The sequence below is a fragment of the Hemibagrus wyckioides genome, linkage group LG14 (genome assembly GCF_019097595.1).
Source record: "Hemibagrus wyckioides isolate EC202008001 linkage group LG14, SWU_Hwy_1.0, whole genome shotgun sequence".
Lineage (NCBI taxonomy): Eukaryota > Metazoa > Chordata > Actinopteri > Siluriformes > Bagridae > Hemibagrus > Hemibagrus wyckioides.
The window spans coordinates 19,406,608-19,425,139 of NC_080723.1; the positions used below are offsets into that span (position 1 = coordinate 19,406,608).

Genomic DNA, 18,532 nt, shown 5'->3' on the forward strand with positions numbered 1-18,532 from the left:
TTTCTCCTCCGTTACTGAGTTCAGTACATTATGTTCTGTACAATATGTACAATATACTGAAACCTTACTATAGTATGTTAACACGGAGTCGATGTTGTGTCAATGTCATGTCAACATTGTCTGAATGTTGTGGCTGTGTTGTTTGGAAATCATTTTAGTGCTGTGTCAACATCGTCAATATCGCCAATTTTGTATCACTCTTCTCTCAATGTCATCTCGATGTTGTGTTAATGTTGTACCAATGTTGTGTAAATGTTGAGTCAGCATTGTGCCTATGTTTCGTCAATGGCATGCCAATGTTGTCAGTGTTGTCAATGTTGTAGAGATGTTGTGTTAGTGTTTTGTCAGTCATGCCATTGTTGTGTCAATGTTGTACCAATGTTGTGTCAATATCATGTCAATATTGTATCAGTGACGTCACTCTTGTGACATGGTGTCATTGCTGTGTCATTGTACCGATGTTGGGTTAATGTCGTGTCAGTATCGTTCCAATGTTTTGTCAATGGCATGCCAGTGTTGTCAGTGTTGTAGAAATATTGTATCAGTGTTGTGTCAGTCATGCCATTGTTGTGTCAGTGTTGTGTCAACATCATGATAATATTGTATCAAGGACATCATTCTTGTGTCATCTCAGTGTCGTGTCAACATCGTGTGTCAGTATTGTACCAATGTTTTGTCAAGGTCATGCTAATGTTATGTCAGTGTTGTCAATGTTGTAGAGGTGTTGTGTCAATGTGGTGTCAGTATTGTGCCTATGTTCTGTCAATGTCATGCCAATGTTGTGTCATTAATGCTGTACCAATGTTGCATCTACATCATGTCAATATTGTGTCAACGGCATCACTCAGGTCTCAGTGTCATCACATCATGAAAATGTTGTTGAAATGTCATGTTGTCAATACAAATTTTTGCACAAGATTAAGACTCTGTTGACATGACATTGACACAACACTGACACACTGGCTCAACAATGACACAACATTTCTACAATGTCCTGTCAAAATTGTGTCAGTGTTGTACCAGTGTTGTGTGAACATCATGATAATCTTGTGTCAATGTTGAGTCAGTGTTGTGTTAATTTTGTACCAATCGACGACGACAAATGTCATCTCAAGGTTATGTCAACAGCATGAAAATATTGACAGTGTTCAATGTTGTAGAGATGGTGTGTCAATACTAACATGATTTTCGCACAGTACTGACATAACATTGGTACAACATTAACACAACGCTGACACAACATTGACATAACACTGCCACAACATTTTTACAACGTTGAAATAATGTCATCTCAACGTCCTGTCAACATCGTGACAATGTTGTCAGTGTTATCAACGTTGTACAAATGTTGTGTTAATGTTGTACCAATGTTGTGTCAAGATCATGTCAGTGTTGCGTCAAAATTATGTAAATGTCCATTATTGTGTGACATTATCATGTCGATGTCTTGTCAACAGTGGGCCACTGTCATATCATTGGTGTGTCCATGTCATGGCAATGTCGTGTTGTGTCAAAAGTTTATAAACAATTTAAAAAATCTTGTCAGGGGAGCCCTTTCATGGCAAACATACAAATATTAACCCAATGCTAGCAAAGTATGTTTCATAACAACTATGGCATTAAAGACTGACTCATGTTTATATGCATGGCCTTAAACCTTATTTGTATGTATTCATGCTAGCGACTGTAAACTGTGTAAAAATGCTAATATATTCTACCACTTTATCAGCCTCTTCATGCAGCTATCAGTTTCACCTTGTATTTATTTTAAAACCGATCCTGGACATTCCAGGGGTGCATTTTCTTTTGGGAATCATAACTTATTCTGCTTATTTTAAGTAGAAATAATGGAAAGGTACTGCATTTTTCTTTTCTTTTTTTTTTTAATTTGGTATAGGGAAAGTTTTAAATAATCTCAATTACCGGTCTGATTATTTTGCTAGTACTTACCCTGAAGCTACTCTTACTCTGGCAGTAAGTGTCATTTTCGATATTTCTATTTTAAATACATTTGCATTAAAATGATAAATCTAGTATCTGGTCTCTTGGAGTTATTTAAAAAAAATTTTTAAAAAAGCCCTCACTTCACACTGCCACAATTCGTCTCATGTTAACCGAACAAAAAAGGGGTTGTAAGAATATCTTTAAAAACTCCATTTGGCAGCACAAAGAGGGAACACCAGTACTGTGCCTAAGTGACCTCACTTCAAAAATGACATAATCTCTGCTCTTTAATATTTATATGTGCAGAGTCTAGCTCGTTCAAGCGGCTGTGTTTCCTTTCTGCATGTCCTTCTGCAGTGCTGCGCTTTTCAGAGTTCAAACAAGGTTTGGTGTACAGCCCAAGGCATGCTGTGCACCTTTATTCCAAATGACCTTGTTTACTGAAGCTTGCGCACAAAAGGGCTCTGGACTAGCATTTTATTATGACGGCGTGCTCGAGATGTAGACACATCCACTGGCCACTCTTGACAAAGCGCGCCACATGCGGAGCAAGTCGATAAGCATTGTGAATTATCGTGTAACTATTAGCGAACTATGATGAGAGCCGGCTAGGAGAGAGAAGATACAGAGCAGCTCCAGGCTTCTGTAAGTCCTCAGTCAAGTGACACCACTTTAGCATCGTTTATTTTGACATGGCAATGTGGACGCTGGCACATGATGCATGATATGGATGATTTGCCATTTTGGATGGCTCACTGTGTTTTCGTCAAGCACTGCCAGCTTCTAGCTGAGAGGAGCAGTCTTAGCCAATGATTACATTTGTCGTCGGCAAAAATAACCCGCAAATACGCGAATATGATTTCTGTCAAAATATCACCGAGTCAAACGTGCCTGTTATATCAGCATCAGGAAACCCAAGTCTGGTCTGATTCGTGAATCGAATATTTTTGGCTAATATTGTTTTTGCCACATATGCATTGGAGATCTTTAGTTGTTGGAGAAATGGGAATATATATATATATATATATATATATATATATATATATATATATATATATATATATATATATATATATATATATTCATTTATTTGTTTTTAATTTAAGTTGAAATTTTTTCTTTTTACACGAGACTGATTTTCCAAGCTGGATATGAACAAATTTATGTACATTCTCGTTGTCATTTCCTTTTAACGACATGAAAGAAAGCAAATCAAAATAAATCCATAAATTAAGTCAAAAAAAAAAAAAGACTTTCCATTCAATGAGGACAAAAGTAATGGCACCCTATAAAAGGATGGAAGAGTTAGTGTGTGTCTGTGGTAGCTGACATGCCGCAATGGCTGAGTGGCTGCATTACTGAAAGATTTAATGCATGTCATGCTTAGAAGGTAACCTAATCCACTGTTTAATCACCATTTTGACATTTTCAGCTCTCTGCTTTTCATGGAGTATTGTTGCGGTCACTAAATGTAGATCAGCTGTGTCATGAACTTGTGCTTAAACGGCATTTATCGGCATATTTACAAGATCAGACACTGAAAATCCTGTGGGAATTTTTGTTTTGTTCAGCCGATGAAAACATTTTCACAGCTTTACTAAAAGACAGATAAATCCAGCCTAGTATGCGTAATTTTCTATAATCATTTATGCCTGTTCTCATAAGGGGTGCCAATAATGCTAGTTTCCTGTACATGTTAGAGACTTTGGCCACTGATTATATTCGTCCATGCAACAGCAAAAACAAACCCTCAAATATGCAAATATTATTTCTGTCAAAATATTACAAAGTTAAACATGTCTGTTTCAACAACACTGAAAAACTCAATATTGGTCTGAAGCCTAATCTCACATTCAGGGTCTGCCGTGCTGAAAAACTATTGACTGAACCGATGCTCAAAGGAAAAAAAAGGTACTAATCTCTCTGGTCTCTCCCCAGCGGTCCCTCACGGCAGTGACTGTCATCTTTCTCATCTTCCTTGTGTCTGGCCAAAATGAGGCAGCTTGTTTAATAGCGCCTAAATGGTAGATTACACAAAGAGACTTGTGGCCACTATAAATAGCGGTGTGTGTTTGTGCAAGCTCTGTCTAATCTTTCCGAACCCCAAAAAGCAACTCGAACACACTATGCAGCCCACTCACACCTCCATGTGTCATCTTCGCACTCTCCCGAACAAATAATGTGTCATTTTGGTACGCCGCATTATTCCTGAGTCTTTTCGCAAAAAAAAAAGAACAATGAAGCACACGGGGTGATGAATGCGGTGCATTAAAAATGTATGCAAAAAGGAAAATCAGATAAAAGAGAAAGACGTGAGTTACATCGGCGAGAGTGGAGTGCTTGTGTTCTGCAGTAATTTACAGTTAGTGGTGTAAAAATTCATCAATTGGTCTCAATAGGGATGTATGTAATGGCCACTGCAGAAAAAACTGTGTTTTTGTTGCTGTACTGCAGTTATATAATTGCTACATCGTGAGGTTTAGATGCCTTAATTTTACATCGTAAAATTGAATTTACACTAGATAAATAATAAAACTATCCTCTCAAAGATTTATGGCATATTTTTCTTCTTCATTTCCACTGCAGTGTCATTAGAGTAAGAATTCTACAGTTTCCTGATGTTCAAAAAGTTTTTATACAAAAACTGATCCATATTCAGACCCCCTGAAGGAGGCGTGGCCTGGGTCATGCTATACAGTGTCACCCAGATGATGATGGGTTACCTTTTGTGTCTGGTTTCTCTCAAGGGTTCTTCCTCATATTGTCTCAGGGAATTGTTTCACCATCCCATCTGGCTTGCTCTTTAGAAATAAAATTAGCTTGGTGGTTAGCATGTTTGCCTCACACCTCCAGGGTTGGAGGTTCAATTCCTGCCTCCGCTGTGTGTGGAGTTTGGATGTTCTCTGGGTACTTGGTTTCCTCCCTCAGTTCAAAGATATGCGTTGTAGGATATTGGCAACTCTAAATGGTCTGTAGTGTGTGCAAGATTGTGTGATAGACTGGCATCCTGTCCAAGGTGTACCCTGACTTGTGCCTTGAGTCTTCTGGGATAGGCTCCAGGTTTCACAAGACCCAGCAGAATAAGCAGTATAGAATATGGATGGATGTAAAGCTGCTTTGCAACAATGTCCTGTTAAAATAAAACTGAACTGAATGAACTGCCAGTCCCTGAAAGAGGTGTGACTGTCAGTCCCCCCAGAAGAAGGCATAGTCTACAAGACTGTCAGTCCCCCTGAAGGAGGTGTGGCTTATGTGACTGTCAGCTCCTTGGAAGAGGTGTGGTTGATGTTACTTTTAGTCCCTCTGAAGGAGGTGTAGTTTATGTGATTGTCAGTCCCCCCTGAAGGAGGTCTGGTTTATGTTACAGTTAGTCCCCCTGAAGGAGGTGTGGTTTTGTTACTGTCAGTCCCCCAGAAGGAGGTGTGGCTTATTTGATTGCCAGTCCTCCTAAAGGAGGTGCGGTTTTGTACCTGTCAGTCCCCTAGAAGGAGGTGTGGCATATGTTACTTTTAGTCCCACTAAAGGAGGTGTGGCTTATATGATCGTCAGTCCCCCTGAAGGAGGTGTGGTTTATGTTGCTGTTAGTCTCCCTGAAGAAAGACGTTGCCTTCCATCCTTCAAAGCCACCAGTTTTTTGAAAATTAAAATCTAGTTGTCTGTACAATAATGAATTCCACTGTGTCTCACTGAAATCAGCTCTAAGCCATATTGAATCACCGTCTTACATCTGACTGAGATGTGGTTCCTAATCTCATAAGGAGAGATACACACCCCTAGTGAGAGCAGACTGGCTGCGTTTTGACTAGCTGCATGTCAGGGCCTGTTAGTTTTTACCTGAACAGGATATTAGCGGAGATCGTATAGGAGCAGGATAATCACATCTGCCTTCTGCTGTCTGATAGGCAAACTGAGCATCTCCTGGTAATTAAATGCTTAGGAAGCAGTGCGGCTGTGGAGTAACAGGCAATCATTCCCTTTAAAACATGCAAACACACACACACACACACACACACATACACACATATATACACACACCCACTGCTGCTCCAAGCAGCACCCCATTTCAAGCAACATGACAAGAGTTTTCACTAAACCCCCAACATCCGAAAGGAGAAAACTTCATTACTACCCCTGATTGCACACCAGTTTACAGCGAAAGCCTGTTTTGTGTATTTCCTCATTGTCAGACAAGCTCCAGAAGCATGTGGTGCTAACAGTGAAGCTCACACACTCTCCAGGCTGTTAAATACTGTTCAATTTTCTCTCCAATGTCTTCTCATGAGCCGCTTCCCTGTCGCCTGTGGTTCGCTACTACCACAACACGTCCTATCGCTGCGCTGACGTTACATAAACTACAAGTTAGCTTACATAAACCTTTACATAGTAGAGCCTCATGCTTTACCTTTATTGATCTTTACACTAGAGAATCATTGAACGATATGCTGCAGTGCAGTTGTTTGAATGTTTGAAGAAACATATCATAAGAGAAATAAGTAACTGCCAACAAACCGCTGAACAAATAGAACAGTACAGCTGATAATCTGTCCCAATTAAATATAGCCGCTGGCATGGGCTCATTAAAATACATGAGGAAAAAAAGGAATATAAACCCATGTATCAAAACATAGGGTCTCAAAGGTGCTTCCTTGCGGTTTGCAAGCAGAATGCATCGCTGAATTATGAGCTGAATTACATAGAGTATTGATTTGAGATGTATGCTGGTTCGATAGGGATGAGAGGAAGAGGAAAGAGATGGAAAAACTCTACCTCAATCCATACAGCACTGTTCCATCAGGATGCAGGCGAATCATTCGGTTCTTGACCGTGACGCCGTGCACGAAGGACTTCTTGTCATTGAGGAAGTAAGTGTCAGGCACCCACAGCTGATCGGCCACACGGTTGTCCAGCGTCAGGTTCAGAGGGATCTCCGAGTAAGAGAGACGCTTGTCTCGCCATGCCTGCTGGAAATACATGGTCAGGGTGTAGTCCTGTAAATGACAGAGAAAGACAAACAGGTCAAATCTAGCAGCTAAAAAAAAAGGATGCAGCAGCGCTTAAGTCACAAAGAGAAATAAATAAATATAAATATGAATTAGCTTCTAAACTGTCATGCTAATACCTCCATAAACTCCAACTAACTACCCAAGCCAAACCTTACCCTAACCAAAGGCATCATTTAGCTGCATTGCATTCTGGGACACTCAGTCCAACGTTTGCCCTAACGTCTCCACTATATCCATACTGGGTTTCTCATTAATATAATGCTGAACATTGCAAGTTAAATGAAAGTTAGAAAGGAAGCTCTAATTATCTTTTGTATTCAGAAGCAGTGGAACCTGATCATTATCTCTCATGTTTGAGATGGGTGAAAAAATTTTTTTCCTATTATACGCCATTGTAACATTGTGACTATCTTCGAGAAACACTACCTTCTCACAGACGAACGTAATCAACATCACCCGCCAACAAATTAGCAGCTGAATCACTAAACACAGCAGAAATACATGTCGTGGGTTCCAGGCTGGAGGATTTCTTTAGCTCTTTTTACTAAATGCATTTCGAAGTAGACATCTGTGACTAAATGTGGAACACTGATGAGTATATATTGATGGAAAAGGATGATTTAGAAACTATTTTTTTTTGTATTTGTAGGTAAAGCGAAGACGTCAACATCACACACTGAGTTTAAAAAACTGGGCTTAAATCATATACATTTATTTCAGATAATAAATAAAAAATGTTTGAGTTGTTCTGTTTGTTGTATCTCCACCCAGCATGGAGCACAAACCCTGTCCATTTCCCATCTCCCTGCTCAATAGCAGCTAAACAGAGTCACGATACTTTAGACACTGAAAGCCAATACTGTCCTGACTAATTTGATATCAGACTTGCTGTGATAAATTAATTCCTTTGTTTCTGCTGATTGAAAATGTCCTGTAAGTCGATTTCTGTTCCACTGGCACACCAGTGGAACAGAAATCGAAGGTAACACCAGTATACTGGTAAGAAGGGTATCATTTCTTTCATAATATACTTCAACTCAGTCATTAGGACTATAAAGAATATCTATGAAAATACAGAAATTAGGGATTTTAAATCCTTTGTCTGTTGTTTTCTGAGTGTGTCATGTTGAGGCACACAGAATATTTGGATCTAAACAGCAGTTATTGCTTCTCATGCAAAAGCAACATTGGAAATAGCTATGTCTTAACATTTTGAGCTCTAACGGCTATTTCTGTCCCTGTGAAACAGGTGTTAATTGCCTCCAAACTCACTCAGTGCTCAATCACATGGACGTCTTTATGTTCCTCAGTGAAGTAATTCTGGATAAACAGGACCACATGGTAAAGTTTAGTTACTTTATGGAAAACAGGAGGGTCTTATTTCCTGACAGAGTTTATAAGAGACAGGCTTCATGTTAGGGTTCCCAGGGTTCCCAGATTGACGAGGAAACTCTGCTAATTAGCCTCTGTCTCCCAGAATGGAAAGAAAAACATTTAAATGCAGTGTTTTATATGCTTTGCCAGATGGATATACCATTACCAGATGGATGGCTGGATGGATGGCTGGATGGATAGAGGGATTTGTTTTCGCATTGTCATTAGATTGGTTTGTTTCAGGATTTGTGCACAAATATTTTTTTAAAGTATATTTTAAGCTATAACTGTAATTTAATCTATTTTTTTAAAAGTCCAAATTAAATTAAATTAAATTAAATTAAATTAAATTAAATTAAATTAAATTAAATTAAATTAAATTAAATTAAATTAAATTAAAACATGCTCATGTTATTAATTTAAATAAAATAAAATAAAATACACTTGAATATTTTTGGAAAATAAGTGTTAATTTCCACTGAATTTTGCCTCACTCTGTATTGACCAGAATAGAAGGTAGAGGTTAAGGTCCACTTTCTTGGTCTGAGGCTAGGACTGAACAGGGCTCTATATATGTATATGTGTGTGTGTGTGTGTATGTGTGTGTGTGTGTGTGTGTGTGTGTGTGTGTTAGGGGGGCGTTTCAAAACCCTCAATTCCTCTTTACTTTTCTGGCAACAACCCGAAAGGGAGCTTTTAAACCCAGCTATCGTCTGCCCAAAATATCACACTGATGAACGTCCTGTAGGAGAGGACAAAGCTGTGCTGCTCTTTACAAGCTTTTGAAGGAACCCAGCTGGGCAACACACACGCACACATGCACACACACAACATCCAGGATGAAGCAATGTGCCCACACAAATGAAACGATAGTATACATATATATATATATATACAAGTTCAAAACTGTTAGATATTCCAGATATTCCATTATTTAGTCATAATGTGCCCAGGAGGATAGAAGAACATATCTACACATAAACACACTGTGCTAATAAACGTACTCACAATGGAATCAGCGCTCTACCACAACACTCCTACAACAACATTAATTCGTGAATTTAAACCACTGCTTTTTGTGAAAACAACATGTCAATCCATAACGAACCGCCCACACACTCTCTGGGACACTCTGGCTTCCTTCCTCTAAGCTTTCTCTCTCTTCCAGAGAGCATGTTCACCTTGAGTGATAGGACAAGATCCTCCTCTGCAAGTAGCGGTCACATAAGGCTACATTCATGGATGGGAAGTCTGTCCCAACCTTAAGAGGGTTTTTATGTGATTCACCACACCATACAACTCCTATACACCCACACTGTACACTACAACACAGACTATGTCACAAACTACACTACACTATAAAACATTACAGTACAGACTACAAAAACTCACAAACTACAGTACACACTAAAGATCACAGCAAACCACAAACACAATACAGCACATTTACTATAATTACTATTAATATTACAGCTACTATTCATCCCATCCATCCATTTTCTGTATCCTACGCAGGATTTCAGGGATCCTGGAGCCCATCCAGGGGACTCAGGGCCCAAGGTGGCGGACACCCTAGATGGGGTGTCAATTGGAGGGGGCAATGGTAGCTCAAGTGGTTAAGATTTTGGGTTGTTGATCGGGAAGGTTGGGGTTCAAGCCCTAGCACTGCCAAGCTGCCACTGTTGGGCAACTGAGCAAGGTCCTTAACCCTTTCTGCTACAGGGGTGCTGTATCATGCTCTGACCCCAACTTCCTCAGTTGGGATATGCAAAGAAAAGAATTCCACTGTGCTGTAATGTATGTGTGATGATAATAATGCCAGTCTGATTGGAGATGCCAATCAGCCTACCATATTTTTGAACTAGGGAGGAAACCAAAGTACCCAGAGAAAACATGCAAACACTGGGTGGAGGACTGGGAATCGAACCATCAATCCTGGAGGTCCTAACTATTAAGCCACTGCACCCCAATACAGCTTCTGCTACAATTATTAATATTGCATCCACTACTACTACTACTACTACTACTTTTACTATGACTATAAATACCACTTTTACTACTACTACTATAAATACAAGAGCAACTTCTATTAATACTATTACTTCTGCTGCAACTAATAAATGCAGACATTTGTCCATTTTCTTCATTTGATCTACTGAAACCGCAATGCATTTTAAACAAACGTGAGACATAATTGTATTTGTGCAAAAAGGTGTAGCGGACATTATAAATTAGAATAAAAAACAATCTCTGCCTGAGAAATTTACATTTAGAGTGTTTTTACAGCCAAGCAGGTTAAATTTGATCCTAATGGTATGTATGCAATAAATAGATAAAGCTGAACTACTAAATGAAACCAAAGCACAGTGAGGAGAGGCAATTCAGCGTTTGGTAAAATAAAGGCTGTTGTTTTGTGCGTTTGGTTTCCTAAGGGCAGATGCGAGTTCAGGAACACCTGGGTCTGGCTTTCGCTTCGTGGCTTCAGTGCAGAATGAGTGAATAATTGCTCTGGTCACAGATGGTAGCAGATGCCTCTTTGGGCTCTGTTTACTCTCCTACGATATCAGTGAATCCCAAACGCACACACACACTCACTCAGCTTCCACTGGCTCACATCGACAAATTAGAGGATGCATCCTGAGTTTTCTTTTTCTCTACTCCCTCTCTTCCTCAAGCAGTGACGTAGAGCCGAACGTGATCCATCTGCCATCATCAGTCATTCATTTAAGACTAATGAGTGACTTCTCGTATGCCTTTGTGACACTGAGACAAACTGATTTGCATATCCATATTCATATTCATAAATTCTTTCATTCTTTAATGAGGGTAATGGTGTAGATAGATCCAGAGGCCAATCGTAGTATGTTCTTGAGGGAGTTACAGTTTAATATTCAACATATATTATTTTTAATCATTTAGAAAGACACCTTCAAGGCTAAAGAGCACTGACATATTGAAATAAAAAATAAATGTAATGTATTTTTAAATCATATTTAAATCCGTCCTGCGTAAGTATTCACCCCCTTGAACTTTTCCATATTTTGAAGCATTATAACCCGAACCTGGACCAAAATGGACCTAACTGGGATTATACGTCAGAAATCTACAGAAATGTAACCAATAATGTGGAGGAAAAATCAAATATGAAGGTGATTGCATAAGTATTCAAACCCCCTCTGCTCCAAATGGTGTGAAACCTGTAGGTTAGTTATCATCAGTAGTCACGTAATTAGACGAAGCTGTGTGTCATGTGATCTCGATATAAATACACCTGTTCCTTGAAGAACCCAGAGTTGGTTAGTGCACAGTATCATGAAGAACAAACCTAAAGAACCGATACAAAGTGCTGACCCCTTCCATGAATAAATAGCTTCTTACAGAAAACTTCAGCATATGCATTTTAATGAAATTCTTACGACCAATCAGATTCAAGAATTTAACATCACTGTGGTTCAAAATAAGTTAATTTGCCGATCAGATCCGATTACTTAACACTCAGCTCTTTGTTTTTCTTAATTTCATGCAAAACGCAATTGGCTCCATTATCGGACGGTATCACTGTATAAAATTCTGTCACATGACTACTTGGAAATCAAACGAAAAGCAATTAGCTTCTCTTTCAAATGGAAATGTAGAAAGTAGCGTTATAATACTCCCAGCTAGATACAATGAAATGCATTAGTGCAACAGATCTACCCAATTACCCTCCTGCATGTCAAACTGTAACATAAAAATAAAAAACCCAAAACATGCCAGATTTATTTATATACACCTCTGACGCATCTCTGCTGCATTGCCTGCATGTATTTTGAAAATGCCAGGGCATGAGGTGGCATTAAATCGGTCCGAAACGGCATTACACTGCTCCCCGTGCCAACTGCTCTGCGGATAAATAGCTCATGCTGGGACGGTGACAGAGTGACAGGGTAATTTGTCAGGGCAGTCCTATTGAAGGCAGACACTCTGTGAATACAGCGGACATCTCCATTTAATGTGGCAGAACCCAAATCTAAGAGGTTTCAGGATCGGACTCGCTGCGTAGTCGGCACTTTTGCGGCAGGACACCGTGTCACCACCCATTCATAAGTTTACATCGTTTACATGATGTAATGTGTTATTCTTTATTATCATCTCCGCATGGTTCTTCCTAATTAACTAAATTAAATAAATAAATCAGGACTAGGTGTTGGCATCCTAGTATGTAGACCTAATCTCTCTCTCTCTCTCTCTCTCTGTCTCACTCTCTCACTCTCTGTCTCACTCTCTTTCTCTGATTCTCTCTCACTGTCTCTCTCTCTCTCTCTCTCTCTCTCTCTCTCTCTGTCTGTCTGTCTCTCTCTATCTCTCTCTCTCACTCTGTCTCACTCCCTTTCTCTGATTCTCTCTTTCTCTCTCTCTCTCTCTCTCTCCCTCTCCCTCTCTCTCTCTCTCTCTCTCTCTCTCTCTCGTGTCCTAGTTGAGCTTCACTCCAAGCTACAGAAACCTCCTACAAGTAAAAAAACGAAGTGCTCTTCTTATGTAACTGCATATAATTTTAATTAAAGTAATAATAATAATAAATCAGTTTTACTTCAAACAGCAATGCATTATATAAAAATTAAAATATCTCAGAATGTGAGCTTTTAATGGGAATTTAAAAAATAATAATAATGATAATAATATCAGTATGAGGTTTTATTTTTGGCCTCCACAACAGAATGAAACTGAATAATAAAGGAATAACGTACATATGCTGTACATTTAGTTATGCCAGTAAAGCACACCTTTTTTCAAACCCCAAAATATCCCAGAATGCATGTTTAAACTGGTTTGTCTCCCAGCTGTGGTCCACCACATGGCTATATCTGATGTCCACATCTGTATTTTTTTTCTCCTGCAGCGCGACTGGCAGGTCTCATTAATTTGTCACAACACAGAACGCGTCCAAGTCTCTGGTCCAACACGAGTCGAAATAGCGCAGGTTGTAAAGGGGGAAGATGAACAAACTTGTAAGCACTAATGGTTTTCTCTTGCCCCTACACGAATATCCACCCCCCCCCTGCACCCCCTCCCCCTCTCGATGCCCTGTGGGAGATTGTGCTTTACAGCTGTTTTAACACATTTTAATAAAATGGCCTCATTTTCCTAAACAGAGACAACACATTAACAGATTTGAAAACAGACTGTCATTTCACTCTCTCTGGGTAGCTTTAAGGTTAAACGATAACAAACTTTGGTACTGTGTCTGAAGAGAAATTTTCTGATCTGAAGATTAGATCTCTTGACCCAACAGGTCATTTAGAGACATGCAACCATTTTGAACAATGAGTTCTGTCTTATTTTCTGTGAAATGTGCCAGTGCCGATTTTATTATTACTCGAATGCAAAATTATTACCACCCTTTAATAGAATTAGCAAGAAATGTTGTAAATAATTAATATACAATACTCAAAGCTTTTCTTTGAGCATTATTTATTTATTAAAGATAAGTGCTTTATCCTGGACAGGAGTCAGAGTAATCCAGAGGCTGTCCCAGTAACACTGTCCATTGCAGAGCACTATAGACATACAGTACACAGTCAATTCACAGCATGTGGCAGATGCCCTTATCCAGAGTGACTTAAATTGATCTCATTTATACAACAGAGCACTTGAGGGTTAAGGGCCATGGCAGTTTTGCAGGGCTTGGAATTGAACTCACAACCTTCTGATCTGTAGCCAACTGCCTTAACCTACTACCCTGTTGAAGGAGGCGGGAGAGAACTCATACAGCTGCTGAAAGAACAAGTGAAAAACAATAACCAGAGCTCAGGACCGAACCAGGGATCCTACAGCTCTGAGGCAGCATCGCTACCCACTGTACCTCAGTGCCAGTCTAAACAACTTAAAATAAAATGTAATGCAATTAAATTTCCATTATTAATTCATCACCGAAAAAAAAAGATTTGCTGTCTTTCCTCAGAAACTTTGTACACAAGTCCATCAGCACGGGGAAAACCAAAGAAACAGACGATTATTGATCACCTGCACAAATCAAATTGATATAAAAATGCTAAGCAGCACTATTAAGCATAAACAGGGCCTTAGTAAAAGAAATTTCAACAAATGGACATTTGCCAGGAATTGGGCACATGAGGATACTGTCTGCCCTCCACACAGTGAGGAGGATGGTAAAGGATGGAAATAACTCGGTGTTCACGCTAGCGAGCGACGAGTCACTCTTGTCGCTTGTAGTTTGTCGCTTGTGGGCGTGTAACAAGTGCTACTTGGGAACGTGTATCGTCCATCCGGCACTTTTATTTCCAAAGAAAAGGAGTTGTAGCCAACATGTGTAGTTTATAGCACACAATGTATTACAGAATACAAATTATTTACATGCCAGGCTTCATATTAGCTTTTGTACCAAATTAGCAGTGTGAGATATTTGTATATTTGATATTGAATATGTCCCCTCATACGGAGGCACCGCAATATGCCTAGATACCTATATATATCTATTTTTAATTAAAAAATTAATAGAGTAATGTACCAATCGGTGTGAAAAACAAGCATCGATTGTTCAATCAATTGTATGCAAATATACAAATCGTGGAACAGCACAGAGGCATAAATTCGGAAATAAAGATACAGTGGACCTGTAGGAAGTTTTGTTTATGATATATTCACAACTATTTTTATTTTGTTAGCTTTATTTAGACAAAAATACCTATTGTTTTGCATTGTTTATGATTCAGAAAGAAAGAAAGCCTCATCAGTTATCATTTTCTTTCTGACAGTTTTAACAGAGCTGTGAAGCCTGTATCGTAAATCAAATCAAATCACGATCAAAGTGAATTATTACACCTGTAATCAGCACTAATGGTGTAGAAAAATGGGTGAAAGCCCTTAGAAGGAAAAGCCTCAAAACAAGGTGAAAAATATGAAAGTGGCTCATTGATGCTTTGGGGCTGTTTTGTAGCTGGTGTTCAGTGCCACTTGAGAAGACTGATGGCATCATAAATTTTATTGAATTCTTGAAAATTGCAGCCCTAAACCTGATTGCCTTGGAAACACAAAATCAATGATTTGCAATGGGCATGACAAAAATGTCTTAATTAAACTGTTATAGCTGCTCTCTGTAATTGTGAAGAACTTCATTTGCTTTAAATTTTAAGATCCAGAACTTTCATAATGACTTAAGATTGTGTTTAAGAGGATAATGGATCACCACTGTGTTCAGTCTGTGTTATTCCGTATCTAGTCTTTAAATATGATCTTCGTTTATTCTTGTCACGTTGTCGGTTAATATGTGTTAATATAATTATATGTGACGTACAAATCAAATTTATTGTAATGAATCTCTTCTTTGGCAATCGACTGAAAATGGATGCTGTTCAATCAGTGCACACAGCCATTAAATTATAACACGCTCGTGTAACCATGACATAACATGTAATGTGAGATGTAAATACGACACACACAAAAAAAGGAAATAAACGCTCTTGCTACAGGACGAACAGAAGCGCAAAAAAATCCCCCCCCCTCTCCAAACCATCTGAGCGAGAATCGATAATCAAACACTCAGAAAGACAGGCTATCTACCAGAGATGAGCAAACTTAAACCACACATTTTCTCAGTAGAGAGGCGTTGTCATAGCAACCGTAAGTAAAAATAACATGAGACTTTTTTTTTTTCCATCTGGAGTTGAACGGGATCGGATAAAAAAAAATAAAAACGCACACATATACACACGCACACACACACACACACACACACACACACTGAGAAATACTGATCAACAATCACTGACATTTTGCCCAGAATATGCACAAATCTCAGTCTCTCTAAGCTCACAGTCAGGGATCTGGTGGCCTAACATACAGCCACTCCTCTTATTCACATAAGGAATTAATGCTCGTCAAGATAATGATCATTATAAAGGGAAGGTTTCCGCCCTGGTAATTATTTACCCTACAAGCTAGGACAAGTCTATTTGGACCTTTCTTCCTTTAAAAGGGATTAATTAGGATTTCAGAGGATCCTGTTTTCAGCCCATGCATTTATCATGGCACCAAACAGTGGGGATCCCTCCTGAATAAGAGCATCCATCAGGGAAGGAGAACGTACCGGAGCTCCACGAGAGTCCGAGATCATCACAATGCCAGAACCATGTTGAGTAGCACCGGGAGATCAATTATGATATTACAACATCCCCGTTTGTGTTCCTAAAACTCACGTGACTCAGCAGAAGGTCGCAGAGGAATGCATGGAAAAAAACAAACATCGTCCAAAAATAGCCGCCACAAAACAGAGGATGGCCCAAGGATTAACACTGCCCGACGACACGGCTGACCTTTGGTCATGGAGGACTACCTTTGCCAAAAATGAAACAATTTTTCATAAGGCAGGGAGACAGAGAGGAACAGAGAGAGCACTGCAGTGGTCTGAAACATCGCACTGGAGTACTGAATCGCTCTCCCAACACTTACAGCATTTGTTCTGCTCTTAATTGGGAGGCCATCCAGCTGTCTGGAGCTAAAGCATCACACAAGACTAATGAGTTCCTCACATGATCCACTGGGAGAGAGCGAGAGAAACCGCGTGTTAAGGAGGTAGAGACGAAATGTACAGCGCTCGGAAAAGAGAACAGTAAAAAGTAAAGGTTTTGACCCAGTCATCGTTTTAATGTCGACTGTGAATTGTTTATTCTGTTCGGTAATGACGAAACGTATTAATAATAAAAAATAAAATGGAAGCAGCGTCTCAGAATGGAAGGCTTCCCTCATTTTTTTCCCCCAGATTTCAGATCTCTCCGAGAAATTCAAGGCTGCTACTGAAGCATCTTCAGAGAGGCCTGCATGATTTCAGACCCCACTGAGTGTTCATCTCCACACGTCATAGAAACAAACCCCTCGTTCCTCCACGTGAGTCCAAAACCAGATCAAACAAGACTCCTGTTGCACTGATCCACCACATTTGAGTCATTCTGACTTTTCTGATTTTGCGTAAGTGAAAATATTTTGAATATGTGCAAATGTGTTATATTTCTTAATGTGGGATCGTTCGAAATGGAATCTAAATTTATTCAGCCTGATTTAAGATTTTTTAAGAAGTCTAAAAAATTTTATTAATGAAAATGATCGTGTCTGTTTTCGGAAATAATTAGAAAAATAAAAAGAAATAAAATATTTAAAAAATCATCTCAAGCTTGAAATGAGTAAAATAAAGTATCTAGAAATACGTTTCATTCTTAGATCTGCTTCATTGTAAATCTTATTAAGGGAAACATAAATATAGATAAAGATATTTTCACTTTGCTAGATTTTCTCCCAGTGTAGGCTCTGATGACTCAGACTTAAGTTGAGTAAATGTGAGTCACTTAAACTTTAATTACTTGGATTTTATTAACATGGGGTCTTAGCTCCAGTTCTGTGCACTCTCTGTCCTGTACAGTTAGAAGCTCTATCCTTAACATTAAATAACCTACCTCATTAAGGGCATAATAATTAACTGATAAATTAGATTAGGCATCTTAGCAGCAGGGAAGAACGTTCCCATGAACAGAGGGTTCCTAAGAACTCGGTTATTAAGAACTAAGTGAATCAATCCAAGTATTCAAGCAGCCCTGAAAGAGAAAGATTCCTGTTTCGACTTCATTCGACAGCCAGAAACGTTAAGCATGCAAAGAACCTTTATTTCTGAACAGCATGCTATCAATGTGATTATGTTTGGATGATTGTTATTTGCATATTACAGCTATAAAACTAATTTACTGCTGAGTTACTTAGAGTTTTAATAAAACGAGGATTTTATATGATTTTTTTTCACACATTAAATAGTTCCCCTGAGAGATCGTGTAAACTCCGGCTAATCACGATCCTGGGTTATGTTGTTTGACGTTTCACACTGCTTATGTTTACCCGGGGTTAACAACTAATCCTGGCTCTTCGTAATCTGATGGTTTCACACTGTACATTCCTAAACCCTGGTTTAACCTTAACGTATCAGCAATCACGATCGGATGAATACAGAATGTGACCACTTTAAATAACATCTTGTCTCAGTGAGGAAAAAGAGGTCAGATCTGCCGTTCTGCACCCAAGCAGATGTCCTTATCTTTAACAGCTTCCTATTTTTTCTTCAGTCGATTTAAGTTTATTGTCAACAACCAGGCATTCGCTGATATCCAGCGTCCGCTAGGTGCGCACTTCCATGATGTTCAGTGTTTCGCCACCTGACGCAACCGAGCTGT

The 18,532-nt window shown here is 39.1% G+C and overlaps 1 protein-coding gene across 3 annotated transcripts in view; it reads right to left on the reverse strand.

The window, feature by feature from the left end:
• Positions 1–18,532, reverse strand: part of gabrb2a (gamma-aminobutyric acid type A receptor subunit beta2a) — a 54,569-nt gene that overhangs the window by 28,645 nt on the left and 7,392 nt on the right. For all 3 annotated transcript variants that reach the window (XM_058408930.1, XM_058408931.1, XM_058408929.1), the window contains exon 4: positions 6,712–6,932. In XM_058408930.1, the coding sequence (XP_058264913.1) occupies positions 6,712–6,932 (221 nt within the window). The remainder of the gene's footprint in view (positions 1–6,711; positions 6,933–18,532) is intronic.